We start from the raw sequence: 14,984 nt of genomic DNA on the forward strand, positions 1-14,984 counted from the left end.
GCCTCACAGGTGCCAGGCAGGTGCTCTGTCACTGAGCCACAACCCCAGTCCCTTGTTTTTAATTTCAATTTTTTTTGCGGGCATTTCTGCATTCTGGTGATTTATGAACCTTCTCCTTTGAGGTTCAGTATAACATTCTTCTTGACATCCCAGCATTTCTGTCCCAACCAGACATGTTCCACAGTTCTTATGGACCTCAAGTGTTGCTAGAGGAATGATTAAATGATCATTTAGTTATCAAAGCAAAAAGGGCAGTGTTTCCAGGATAGAAGTCTTCAAAGAATGCTCATTATTAGATTTCTATTTTTACTTATGTATTTAGCCATGGACTCATATGGTTTTTGCAGTGATCCACAAACGTGGTCCACAAACCAGCAGATTTCAGAAACTTTTCACATTGACAGCTATTTTCAAATAGTTGCATTCTGATTGAGGAACATTGGACTGAGGGTAAACATTAAGATTCTTTTAAAGTGCCCATGGATTTTTCTGGCTAGAACATTGCAGAGGGTTTTGCCAGTTTTCTCACCACTCTGCTTATCTCATTTGTGTTGAAAAAAATCTCAGATGCAAGGAATGCACCCCAGAGGCAACTTCTTGCAGCTGGCCACCCACAGGCCCCCAAACCCACCGATCCAATCCTCCATCCCCCATTATTTGCGTGTCAGGTGCAGTTGGATTGTTAATTATTGGGTAAAATCCAGAGTTTTGGCCCCAAGGAGCCCAAGGTCTAGCTTTTTGGTTATTGGACCACTGGGTTGGTTATTCACTTTTCTTTGCCTCTCAAGACAAATCTGAGCTACATCGGGTGACCTAAATCTAGTAGCACTGGTAGTTTAGGAAAATTTCTCATTTTGGTTAAGAAAACTAACAGCAAGAATAATTTGTCAATTCCCTGTGGGAGGAATGTGGGGTTCTGTCCCCAAGGTGTCCCTGGCTCTTTCCCTCTTCTCAGCCATATAATCTTCTCCTCATCCTGGGCAAGACAACCGTGTACTGCTCATCCCTGGAATCCTGGGCATGTGCCTTCATCTTCTCCGTCTTCCATCAAGAGAAATATTCCCATTTCACAAATGCAGCAAAACTTGTCCCCCAAATAACTGGGCTACTATTACTGAGAAGAAACAATAAAAACTACTGAACATGGGGGCTGGGGCTGAGGCTCAGCCATAGAGCTCTCACCCAGCATGTGCGAGCCTCTGGGTTCCATCCTCAGCACCACAGAAAAATAAATGGATAGAGTATTGGGTCCAACTCCAACTAGAAAAAATACTTTAAAAAAATACTGAAAAGGCAAAGTATTCTAGCAATTAGGGAAATGCAAATTAAAACTGCACTGAGATTTTCTTTCACTCAAGTCAGAATGGCAATTATCAAGAATATGGTAACAATAAATTGGTGAGGATGTGGGGGACAGGGAATGCCCACACCTTGTTGGAGAAACTGTACATTGGTGCAACCTCTCTGGAGAGCATGATGGAGATTCTTCAAGAAATTAGATCTTGAACCACCATCAGACTCAGTTATCCCACTTCTCAGCATAAATCTAGAGGATAAAATCAGCATACTACAGGGACATAGCCACATCAGTATTTATGATAGCACAGTTCACAGTAGCTAAGCTCAGAGCCAGCCTAAATGCCCATCAACAGATGAATAGATAAAGAAACTGTGGTATGTATACAAGGTGGAATATTACTCAGCTTTAAAAAAGGATGACTTCATATCATTGGCCAGTGAATGAATGGATCTGGAGCTTCTTATGCTAAAGTAAAATAAGCCAATCCCCCCAAAACAAAGGTTACATGTTTTCCCTGACATGCGTTATCTATATCACAAGGAAGGTGGCGGGCAAGAAGAGAAGTTCCATAGATTAGAAAAAGAGGAATAATAGGAAGGGGGTGGGGGATAACACCAGAAAAGATTGTAGCATGAATAGATCATACTATTTAAATATATGAAAATACCTAAGTGAATCCACCCATAATGCCCACCCACAGGAATGGGGTCCTTATGAGAATAAGGTATAATTTATGTTTGGATAATTTTACCAAAATGGACTCTAAGGTCATGTATAACTAAGAAGAACCAATAAAATAGAAAAAAGATAAAAAAAGTACTGAAAAGGACAATGGGATCAAATTGATAGCATCACAGCCGGATGACGAAATGTCTTTAGGTACATTCCAGAATTTTCTAAACCGCTCCCCCATTGGATGCTGCCAAAGGTGTTGGAGCCTGTGGGAAGGTGGAGGTTCAGGGCGCTGCATGGAGTCGAAAGGACTCCCCCCCCCCCCGCATTGATCTGCAGGTGCAGGAATCCCAGGGGGCAGGTAACCTTGTGGCCTCCACGGTTAACTAAGGCAGAGAAGAGCAGGGTGCATTGGAGTCTATGGAGTTATTTACCAAATTAGGAAAACCTGGAATTGTTGTTCCTGGACTCCCAATCAAACCCAAATTGTTATTCCTTAAGGAGAGAGACCCTTGAACCCCTCTTAACAAGGAGTCTTCTCTGTATTATGTGACTTTTTGCAACACTAAATTGGGGGGACAAGACCAGAGCTCTCTTTGGAAACAAATTGTCTTTGTTTGCACCAAGACAAGCAGGTAGGGTCTGTCTTTTTTCTATTTCTTTTCTCCTCAGTAAAAGCAAGGTCCTAAGCAACTCAGTGAGACCCTGTCTCTAAATAAAACTCAAACTAGGGCTGAGGAAGGGGCTCAGAGGTCTTCTGAATTCAACCCCCAGTGGCCAGAGAGTGAGGGAGCCCGGGTGCAGCTGGGGTTTACCCAGGTCTGCTCTCTGGGGGTCTCTTCTGTGCTGATCTCCTTATTCTGCTCAGGCTCAACGTGGGCTGGAGATACAGATTCAACTCAGCTGCAGGAAAATCAGCTCTCATGCTGCCAATGGGATGGCAGCCTCCTCCAGGGCGCCTGCCAGGTCCCTGTGACCCTTCCCCAGCGGGAGCCATGACTCACTGGGCAATTCCCAAGGGGCGAAAGGCCAGTTCTGCTTGGAGAATTTAGCACAGATGAACAGAGGACAAGTCAGCACCCCCCCACCCCCACGCTCTGCGTGGTCTTATAATAGGAGGAGGCCCAGGTGGTGAAACTTTCCAGACATGACTTCAATTTCCTAACATCAAAACCCAACAGACCTTAGAATTCTGGTCACCCTGACCCTAACCCAATACCCAGACCTCAAAAGAAAAAGAAAAAAGCTGGATCCAAACCCTGCCATTCTAGCCTCCTTCTTGCCTGGGGTGGATATCACCCGCTGTCACTCAAAAAGAAGGCTAGCTGGGCTCAGGCTGGGGAGAGCGGAGACTGACGGACGCCCTGTCCAATCAGAAGCCCCTGTGCTGAGCGCTGTCCAATCCTGAGCGCAGCCAGCGAGCAGGGGGCGGGCCTCCGCGCTCGGGATGGGATTTATTTCTCCATGGTCCGTGCTTCTAAGATTCCTGTAGTTGGATTCCAGGCTTCGCTCCGTGCCCGGGATCCCGCGTGGGCCTGCCATGCAGGGACTGAAGCTCTCCAGGGCAGGCTTGGCTGCAGGGCACCAGGAAATGGTGAGTGTGCAGTGGCACCTGGTGCCTGGACAGGGAGGCTCGGGAGGGAGATGGGGCAGGGGGTCCTGCGGGTCCTGCTGTGGGGGGAACCCGCCTTGGCCGACCCCGACTCCAGGCGCTCTCTGGGTCCACAGGCCTGAGCCCATTTGGGACAGCGCCCCTCAGTCCCCCTGGCCAGCGGGGTGCGGAGCGTGACAGTGGCAGAGATCCCTCGCAGCCTCCCCATCCCCTGGGGCAGCCTCAGCCCCTGCAGGAGTCCTATCTATCTGGCAGGTGATCGTGGCTGCCCTGCGTCTTCCCGGGCTGTGGTGATTGACAGGTGGGACCAGGAGAAGAATCCAATTCCAAGCCAGGGATGGCGCACAGCAGTCATCCCAGTGGCTGGGGTGGGGGCTGATGCAGAAGGATTGCGAGGTCAAGGCCAGCCTCAGCAAGTGGGTGAGGCAATTAGAGACTCAACCCTGCTCTAAATAAATTGCAAAATAGGGCTGGAGATGGGGCTCAGTGGTCAAATGCCCCTGAGTTCAATGCCAGTTACCAAAACAAACAAACAAACAAACAAAAAACCCTCCAAACACTGTTTTCCTGCAGGAGGGGAGCTGAGGTGTACAGGGACCTCGCTTATTCCTGAGCTAGTTTTGTGGAGTTTATTTGTTTTGTTTTGTTTTGTTTTGTAGTTAACAGAAGGGTGCTTTACCACTCAACTCTGTCCCTGGTAGTTTTTAGTTTTTATTCTGACTGTGGGTCTAGCTAAGTGGTTGAGATTGGCCTGGTTAGGGTTTGATTGATAATGACTTTTCCATTGCAATGAAGTGTATGATTTTTACACACTCATGGATTCGTGGATGGACTTTGTTGACGTCGTGATTCCTCAATGACAATTGTAACAGTACAGCTTCACAATGTACGTGTTACGTAATAACTTTTTTCTCTTATAATTCAAAAGTTTCTTGGTTAAGTTTACATATATTTAACTGTGGATGAATTTTAGGACTGGATGTTTCCATTAAGAGTAAAGCATGCTGGATTGTTTATTAGTGCATCATAGTTATACATAATTCCACATGCATATGGCACCCTGTAAAACTTACCCATGGTATTTTATACTATTTTTAATCTGAATATCCCATGACTATTAATGTATTATCCTGGTCATGTGAACTGATTTGAGTACGTCCACTCCAGTGGGGGACTATCAAGTGTCTTTATTGGCAAAACAGTTTCCACAAATTGTTAGGAAGCACTTAAACTCATTGAGTTTATTAGAATTCTTTGGTTTCCTATCGTCATTGATACTATTTAATTTTCCCTCTGATAGGGTTTTAGTTTACACTTATTGGGTTTCTAAAGATGTTGGATTCTTTTTATTCTTATTATGGAACACATGGGTATCTCCTGTACAAATTGGCAGCTCAAGTCTCCTCCCTGAATTTCTTCTGTGGTGGATTTCAGAGTGTCGGGACCGTGAGAATCACAACTCCGTAGGCCCTTTTCCTACCCAAGGGGGCTGGGATCTGCAGGGGTCTCAGGGTTTTCTCCCCCCTGAGGTTTTCTTTCTTTTGGGGGGCATGGGGCATAGTGGATTGAATGCAGAGGTCCTTTCCCACAGAGCTACATCCCTCCTACTTTTTATCATTTATCTCCTGACAGATGCTGAGATGCTGAGTCTGGCCTTGAACTTATACCTCAGCCTCCTGAGTGGCTGGGATTACAGGTGTGTGCCCTCCTGCCTGGGGCCCCCTGAATGTTCTAAATGTAAGGGAAGCAAAATGTCAGATCCACAACCCTGTCTCCCAGAGGAAATCTGTACACATGTATCCATAAATTCCTCAAATTCCAGTTCCCTGTCCCTATTTCCAGTGACAGTTTTGCTCCCCATGTCACATGAGAGAAAAGTACACCAAAAACCACTTGACATTTGAAAAAATGTGTGTGTGTGTGTGTGTGTGTGTGTGTGTGCACGCGCGCGCATGTGTATTCTCCCTTCCTCTCCCAGGCCAGACACCTTGTCAGAATGTCTTTGGGCTGAGTGTCCCCCCTGTGGACTGCATGTCCCAGGGGTCTCATGCCCTCTGTGATATTTCCCTGGTCCTGTTTTGGCTCTGCCTGACATGAGGATCCCACACCTGGCACATCTGAGGTCTCTTGAGTGTCTGGTACATATCAGCCACCTGTGGACCTATGAGCAGGTGCATTTAGGGGAAGTAGTTTCTCAGGGGAGCAGGTGATGGCCCTGCAGCTGGGAGGAGTCTCCTTCTCCAGAAGCCACTTCAGATGTTCCCTCGTCCTGGCTCCTGTGGATCCTGGAACAGCGATGGGCATGCAGCCATTTATGAACACACTGGTTCAAGTTCCTCTGGAAATGCGTCCAGAGGGGTCGTTACTCTGTTAGCTTTTAAAGAACTCCATGCTATTTTTAAAAATGGCTGCACTGAGCTTATATTCTAGCCCTGTGTGAGCAGGTCTCTTTCTCCATATCTATGTCATTGAAGGACTAGTTCCTTCACCTGTTTGATAATGGAGCCTTTCCCACAGCTGGACTCAGGCTGCAGAAGGTCTCCTACTTGGCTGGGGACTGAATTCCTGATGCAATTGGTTACAACCCAGGCTGCCTGTGCTCACTGCAAGAAGGTGGTGTGAGCCTATTCTAGAAAGAAACAGGGAGCAGGGGTTTTGATCCTTTTTCTTCACTCCTGTGGGGGGGGGGGCGTTGATCATAGTCCATGTAAGTGCTTGCCGCCAATGTGAAGCCCTTCTTTGTGATCTAGGGAGATTTGCACATGCTCAGTTGCCATTGCTCCCAAAGCTTGGTAGGTTGGGATGGAGTCCATGGAATGGGGAAATATGTTGGGACCCTGAGTGCCTGGACATACTTCTACCAGAAACAACTGGTCAGGCCTGGAGTTATTACTGAGATAGGGGGGAGAGGGCTCAGGCAGGGCTGCTGGGTGAATTGCATTTGTCCTGTCTACCCTTAAGGACTGGCTAGAGAGGAGCTCAACTGTTAGCAACCACAGTTTGCAGATCATGCTGGAAATCCCTTCTAGGGATAAACTGGGACCCTTGATCCCACTCCCCTTCTGTCCTGGTCCCATGGATAAAGCTTATGACCCACCACAGCCATAGAAAACCATTCCTTTTCTCTCATCCTGATACTTGTGTATATCCAGCTCTTTCTTCTATGAGCACCAGACAAATTGGGTTTCCAGCTACAAGTCATTTAGTGTCCAATGGGCTCCATTTGTGACCCCAATTCAGTCTGCCTCTACCCTGGGTGACACTGGATTAGGGTATTCTGTCCCAATTATGTGTCACATTGCTCAAGGCAGGACTAATGCCCAAGAGTTCCCCAACTTTGCCTGCCCTTTGGGTGGTAGAGATTTTCTGAGTGGTCCAATGCATAGGTCTCTCAATCCATGTATAACTTTATTTAAGAGGGACTCAAAACAGAAGTAGGTGTTTATTTGGTGTATCCAGGAGCCTTCTATTCTGGTATAATTTTGAAACATCCTCCTCTTCAACATGTGCTTCTTTGGGGTGCTGGAGTGTAATCCTGTACCATGCACATCCTGCACCCAAGCCCTACCAGTGCTCTGCGCCTCCAGTTCCCACACCTCCCTTCATGGTGGGTTGTCTTGTTCCTTCATGTCAAATCATCTGCTGGATATGGTTGCATTTATCTAGGCCTTTTCATTGCACTTCATAATAATAATGACATTTACATACATATGGAGTCATCTATGAAATTTCTGCATTGTGATTTTTTTTGGTCCTAAAATTACTGCAATATGATAATTTTATAATATGCATTAATGCCTGGTATTGATAGCTCCTGCTTTTTGCTCTTAGAGTTCAGAATTCTTGGCTAATTGCATATCAGTTTAACCTTCCAGGAGAATTTTCAAACTGTTTGCTTTGGTCCCTTCTTCAATTACAAGGAAATCATGGTGAAATTTTGATGGGGTATTATCATAGATGAACCTGAGGGAAGTCGTCCTCTTTATAATGAGGAGTCCTATCTATTACCAGAATGTGTAATTCAGTCTGCTATGAGCTCATCTGCATTTGCCTTTTCTTTAATTCTGAAGATGTACTTTGTAAGTCTGAGTGTGTGTGAAATGCAACATTTATGTGACATCTAAATAAACTGACACAGTGTTCCATAGTATTTGTCAAACTGTATGCCAAATGGCAAACAAAATGTGGCTGATTGCCAGAAATGGTCATTTTCCATAGTTTATTATTTATCTATTTTCAAATGGACATCCTCTGTCACCAGGCCCCAAGTTTTGGCTCTGGATGAGCATGCTGTGTCCCCATAAGAACAGGTGCTGTAGTTTCGACGTCTGTTTCTGGGAGCCTTGGATGCTCCCTAGCAAAACAGCTTCCACAAATGAATAGTGAGCAGGGCTCAGACTCCATCTTGCCTACATGTTCTTCAACACTGTCTCAATTTGTGTATACAATGTGACTTTATGGTACAGTCCCTCCTTTCTAAAGACGTTGATTGCTTTGTGATGATGGGACATTTAGATACCTGGTATTTGAAGGGGCTCTTCACGGCTCTTGCCTGCGTTTCTCTCTCAGTCTCTGTTCTCCTTTCTTCAAAGAGTTTGGTTAAAGGTGAGGCAGTTGGTTTCTTTCATCTGTCACTTCTCCTTGAACTCTTTAATGGAGTTATTTGAGGAATAGATTTTTTTTGTTTTCAGATATACAATTTATAAATTTAAAAATTTTTTTTCTGTAACTTTGAAAAAATGACTTTTTTGTTCTTTTTTTCCTTTTGTGAAACTGGGGATTGGAACCAGGGTGTCCTATTACTGAACTGTATCCTCAGCCCTTTTTAAATTTTATGGAAAAAATTTAAATTTTTAAATTTTTTCTTAATTTTTTATAATTACTATTACCTACTTTTTAAAAATTTAGGCAGGGTTTCACTCAGTTGCTGGGGTCAGCTCCTCAATTGTGATCCCCCTGCCTCAGCCTCCAGACCACTGGATATATCAGGTATCTAGCACCACATGCATCCTATCTCACAATTTCTTTATTTCTCTTTCTCTCTCTTTCTCTTTCTCGCTCTTACTCTCTCTCTCTCTTTCTCTCTCCCTCTCTCTCCCTCTCTCTCCCTCTCTCTCCCTCTCTCTCCCCCTCTCTCTCCCTCTTCCCCCCTCTCTCCCCCTCTCCCCCTCTCCCCCCCTCTCCCCCCTCTCTCTCCCTCTCCCTCCCTCTCCCTCCCTCTCTCTCTCTCTCTCTCTCTCTCCCCCTCTCCCTCCCTCTCCATCCCTCTCCCTCCCTCTCCCTCCCTCTCCCTCCCTCTCCCTCCCTCTCCCTCCCTCTCCCTCTCTCTCCCTCTCTCTCCCTCTCTCCCTCCCTCTCTCTCCCTCCTCTTTCTCTCTCTCTCTTTCTCTCTTTGACTCTCTCTCCTTGACTCTCTCTCTTTGACTCTCTCTCCTTCTTCCTCTCTTTCTCTCTCTCTCTCTCTCTCTCTTTCTCCCTCCCTCCCCCTCCCTCTCTCTGTTTTTAGGTCATTATTTATTTTTTTAGTTTTTAAATATTTTTTTTATTTTTTATTATTTTTTAAATACACAACAACAGTGGAATGCATTATAATCCTTATTACCTATAAGCCGAATTTTTCATATCTTTGTATATAAAGTATGTTCACATCAATTTATGCCATTAGACATGTACTATTTTGCATTTCAATTCTTAACACACATATATATCAATTTTTCATCTCTCTTTGTATATAAGGTACGTTGACACCCAATTCAAGTCTTCATACATGAACTTTGTATAAAGATGTCCATCGCATTCCGTCATCCTTGCTAATCCCCTGTGCCCTCCCTTTCCCTTCCACCCCTCTGCCCTATTTAGAATTCATCTATTCCTCCCATGCTCCCCCTCCCTAACCCACTATGAGTCAGCCTCCTTATATCAGAGAAAACATTCGGCATTTTTTGGGGGGGATTGGCTGACTTCACTTAGCATTATCTTCTCCAACTCCATCCATTTACATGCAAGTACCATGATTTTGTTCTTTTTAATGATGAGTAATATTCCATTGTGTATATAAGCCACATTTTTTTACCCAGTCATCCACTGAAGGGCATCTAGGTTGACTCCATAGTTTAGCTATTGTGAATTGTGATGCTATAAACAATGACCTGACTGTGTCCCTGTAGTGTGCTGTTTTTAAGTTTTTTGGTATAGTCTGAGAAGAGAAATAGTTGGGTCAAATGGTGGTTCCATTCCCAGATTTCCAAGGAATCTCCATACCGATTTCCAAATTGGCTGCACCAATTTGCAGTCCCACCAGCAGTGTATGAGTGTGCCTTTCCCCCACATCCTCGCCAACACTTATTGTTGTTTGTCTTCATAATAGCTGCCCTTCTGACTGGAGTGAGATGGTATCTTAGAGTGGTTTTAATTTGAATTTCTCTGACTGCTAGAGATGATGAGCATTTTTTCATATAATTGTTGATTGATTGTATATCCTCTTCTGAGAATTGTCTGTTCAGGTCTTTGGCTAATTTATTGATCAGATTATTATTATTATTATTTTTTGGTGTTAAGACATTTGAGTTCTTTATATACCCTAGAGATTAGTGCTCTATCTGAGGTATGAGGGGTAAAAAATTGCTCCCAGAAAGTAGGCTTCCTATTCTATTGGGCTTTTTTGATAAAAAAATCTTTAGTTTCAATCCATCCCATGTGTGGATACTTGGTTTTAATTCCTGTGCTATAGGAGTGTTATTAAGGAAGTTGTAGCCTAATCCCACATGATGGAGATTAGGGCCTACTTTTTCTTCTATTTGGAGAGTCTCTGGTTTAATTCCTAGATCCTTGATCCATTTTGAGTTAACCTTTATGCATGGTGAGAGAGAGGGATTCAATTTTATTTTGCTGCATATGGATTTCTAGTTTTCCCAGCAACATTTGTTGAAGATGCTCTCTTTTCTCCAGTGCATATTTTTAGCACCTTTGTCAAATATAAGATAGTTGTGGTTTTGTGGGTTGGTCTCTGTGTCCTCTATTCTGTACTATTGGTCTACCAGCCTGTTTTGATGCCAGTGCCATGCTGTTTTTGTTACTGTGGCTCTGTAGTATAGTTTAAGGTCTGGTGTAGCAATACCACCTGCCTCCCTTTTCCTGCTAAGGATTGCTTTAGTTATTCTGGGTCTCTTATTTTTCTAGATAAATTTCATGATTGCTTTTTCTATTTCTATGAGGAATGCCATTGGGATTTTCATCAGAATTGCATTAAATCTGTAGAGTGCTTTTGGTAGTAGGGCCATTTTGATAATATTAGTTCTGCCTATTCAAGATCAAGTTAAACCTTTCCATCTTCTAAGGTCTTTGATTTCTCTTTAGTGTCTCGTAGTTTTCATTGTATAGATCCTTCACCTTTTGTTGATTCCCAAGTTTCTTTTTATTTTTTGAGGATATTGTGAATGGGGTAGTTTTTTTCATTTCTCTCTCAGAGGATTTGTCACTGATATACAGAATTGCCTTTGATTTGTGGGTGTTGATTTTATATCCTGCTATTTTGCTGAATTCTAGTTCTAGAGGTTTTCTAGTGGAGTTTTTTTGAGTCTTCTAGGTTCAGAATCATATTATCAGCAAATAGTGCTAGTTTAAGTTTTTCTTTTCCTACACATATTCTTTTAATTTCTTTCATCTGTCTAATTGCTCTGGCCAGTGTTTCAAGAACTATATTGAATAGAAGGGGTGAGAGAGGGCATCCCTATCTTGTTTCCGATGTTAGAGGGAATGCCTTCAGTTTTTCTCCATTTAGAATGATGTTGGCCTGAGACTTAGCATAGATAGCCTTTAAAATGTTGAGGTAAGTTGTTGTTATCCCTAGTTTTTGTAGTGTTTTGAACATGAAGGAGTGCTGTATTTTGTCAAATGCTTTTTCTGCATTTTTTGAGATGATCATAAGGTTCTTATCTTTAAATCTACTGATGTGATGAATTACATTTATTGATTTCTGTATATTGAACCAACCTTGCATCCCTGGGATGAATCCCACTTCATCATGATGCACCATCTTTTTGATGTTTTTGTATTTGATTTGCCAGAATTTTATTCAGAATTTTTGCTTCTGCTTTTTAGAGGTATTGGTCTGAAGTACTCTTTCTTTTCTGTGTTTGTCTGATTTTAAAATCAAGGAGATATTGGCCTTATAGAGTGAGTTTGGAAGTGCTCCCTCTTTTTCTATTTCATGGAATAATTTGAGGAGTATTGATGTTAGTTCTTCTTTGAAGGTCTTGTATCCATTGAGTCCTGGGATTTATTTATTTATTTTTTTGGTTGGTAGGCTTTTGATGGTGTCTTCTATTTCATTGCTTGAAAATGATCTGTTTAACTTAGTTGTGTAAGTCACGTGATTCTAGACATTTGTTGATGACTTCAATATTTTCTGTTTTATTGCACTACAAATTTTCAAAATAATTTCTAATTATCTTCTGTATTTCTCTAGTGTTCATGGTGATATTTCCTTTTTCATCATGGATTTAGTAATTGGAGTATTTCTCTCCTTCTCTACAGTAGCATGGATAAGGTTTTATCAAATGTATTTGTTTTTTCAAAGAGCCAACTTTTCATTTTGAAAATTAAAAAAAAAATTAAAAATATATGGCAGCGGAATATATTACAATTCTTATTACACATATACAGCACAGTTTTTCATATCTCTGTATATATAGGTTGGCATCAATTCGTGTGTTCATACGTGTACTTTGGATAATGATGTCTATTATATTCCACCATCCTTGCTAATCCCTTTCCCCTCCCTATTCCTCCCACCACTCTGCCCTAAATAGAATTCATCTATTCCTCCCATGCTCCACCTCCCTACCCCACTATGAGTCAGCCTCCTTATATCAGAGAAAACATTCAGCATTTGTTATTTTGGGTTTGGCTAACTTCATTTAGCATTATCTTCTCCAATGCCATCCATTTACCTGCAAATGCCATGATTTTATTTTCTTTTATTGCTGAGCAATATTCCATTGTGTACAGATGCCACGTTTTCTTTATCCATTCATCCACTGAAGGGCATCTATGTTGTCTCCACAGTTTAACGGTTGTGAATTGCTCTGCTAAAAACATTGTGACTGTGTCCCTGTAGTATGCTGTTTTTAAGTCCTTTGGTTATAGACTGGGGAGTGGGATAGCTGGGTCAAATGGTGGTTCCATTCCCAGTCGCTTTGTCAATTTTTGTTGCTACTTTTGTTCCAATTTCATTGATTTCAACTCTGATTTTAATTATTTTCTGTCCTTTACTGCTTTTGGTGTTGATTAATTGTTTTTCCTAGGGTTTTGAGATGTAAATTTAGGTCATTAATTTGACTTTTTCTTTTTTTAAGGAATGAACTCCATGCAATGAACTTTCCTCTTAGTAATGCCTTCATAGTGTCCCAGATATTTTGATATGTTGTATCTGTGTCCTCATTCATCTCTAAGAATTTTTAAATCTCCTCTTTTATGTTTTCTACAACCCATTTTTTATTCACTAGCATATTATTTAGTCTCCAGGTATAAGAGTAGCTTCTATTTTTAACATTGATTTCTATTTTCATTCCATTATGATCTGATAGAATGCAGGGTAGTGTCTTTACTTTTCTGTATTGCACAGAGCTCCTTTTTTGGCATGACATATGGTCTATTTTAGAGAAGGATCCATTTGCTGCTGAGAAGAAAGTGTCTTCGCCTGTTGAAGGAAGAAATAGTCTATGTACATCAGTTAAATCTGAGTTATTGATTGTATTATTGTGTTCTATAGTTTCTGTCTGGATATTGTTTGGAAGATCTATCCAGTGGTAAAAGAGATGTGTTAAATTCACCCAGAATTATTGTCTTGTGGTCTACTTGGCCCTTAAACTTGAGAAGAGTCTGTTTGAACATAGATGCTCCGTTGTTTTGGGGGTGTGTATATTTTTAATTGTTCTGTCTTGTTGGTGTATGGTTCCTTTAAGCAGTATGAAGTGTCCTTCTTTATCCCTTTTGATTAACTTTCACTTGAAGTCCACATTATTTGATATAAGAATGGAAACCCCTGCTTGCCTCCACAGTCCATGTGAGTGGTAGGTTTTTTTAATATTTATTTTTTTGTATATGGACACAATACCTTTATTATTTAGTTTTATGTGGTGCTGAGGATCGAATACAGGGCCTCACATGTGCTAGGCAAGTGTTCTACCACTGAGCCCCAGTCCCAGCCTGAGTGATACATTTTTTTTCCAACCTGTCACCTTCAGTCTGTGGGTGTCTTATCCTATGACTTGAGTCTCTTGGAGTCAGCATATTTTTGGTCTTTTTTTTTAAATCCAATCTGCCTGTCTTTTGATTGCTGAGTTGGAACTAAACTTTCAGGGTTATTATTGAGACAAGATTTGTATTCCCAGTTATTTTTGTTTATTTTTGGTATTTAACTAAGTCAGTTTCTCTTTGATAGGTTTTTCCTTTAGAGTGATACTACCCTTTTCTGATTTTTTATTGTTGTTCATTTCCTCCTCATGGAATATTTTGCCAAGGATATTCTGTAGTGCAGGTTTCTCATTGTAAATTCTTTTAAGTTTATGTATGTTGAAAGGTTTTTATTTTGTCATAAAATAACATCTGAATCGAAATCTAATTGCTAATCAAAGTTTAATTTTGCTGGGTATGATTCTTGGTTGGCATCCCTTTGTTTCAGAGCTTGGTTTATATTGTTTTGGAGGATCTTGTAGATTTCAGGGTCTCAGTTCAGAAATCAGAGATCCTGATTGGTTTTCCCCATATGTAATTTGATTCCTTTCTCTTGTGCCTTTTGAAATGCTCTGCTCCTCCTGTATGCTAGCTGTTTTCATTCTGATGTGCGTTGGTGTAGACCTGTAATGATCTTGTTCATTTGGTGTCCTATATGATCCTTGTATTTGATTTCCCAATTCACTCTTCATGTTTGGAAATTTTTCTGGTATTATTTCATTGAATAGATTGTCCATTTCTGTAGTTTAGAGCTCTATGCCTTCCTCTATCCCAATAGTTGTTAAATTTGGTCTTTTCATATTATCTCACAATTCTTGAATCTTCTGCTCATAGTTTCTTACCATCTTCACTGGGGTCAACTTATTTTCTCAAGATTATATATTTTGCCTTCAATGTCAGAGGTTCTGTCTTCCAAGTGATCTATTCTGTTGGAGATGCTTCCTATTGAGTTCTTAATTTGGTTTACTGTTTCCTTCATTTCAAGGATCTCTGTTTTTTTTTTCCAAAATCTCTATCTCCTTATTGAAGGAATCTTTTGCTTTCTGTATTTGCTTATGTAGCTCTTTATCAAAATGATCCTTTGCTGCCTGTATTTGCTCTCATATCATCCTTTAATTCACAGAAAATTATGTACCTTCTCCCACTTATCCTGCTATTCTGACC

The 14,984-nt window shown here is 41.6% G+C and overlaps 1 protein-coding gene across 1 annotated transcript in view; it reads left to right on the plus strand.

Moving 5' to 3' along the window:
• Positions 1-1,363: 1,363 nt before the first annotated feature.
• LOC143385698 (uncharacterized) overlaps positions 1,364-14,984 on the plus strand; it is a 46,712-nt gene continuing 33,091 nt past the window's right edge. The window contains exons 1-2 of the mRNA XM_076841263.2: positions 1,364-1,384; positions 3,465-3,566. Coding sequence (XP_076697378.2) covers positions 1,364-1,384; positions 3,465-3,566 — 123 coding nt within the window. The remainder of the gene's footprint in view (positions 1,385-3,464; positions 3,567-14,984) is intronic.

This window comes from Callospermophilus lateralis, chromosome 20 (assembly GCF_048772815.1).
Source record: "Callospermophilus lateralis isolate mCalLat2 chromosome 20, mCalLat2.hap1, whole genome shotgun sequence".
Taxonomy (NCBI): Eukaryota; Metazoa; Chordata; class Mammalia; order Rodentia; family Sciuridae; genus Callospermophilus; species Callospermophilus lateralis.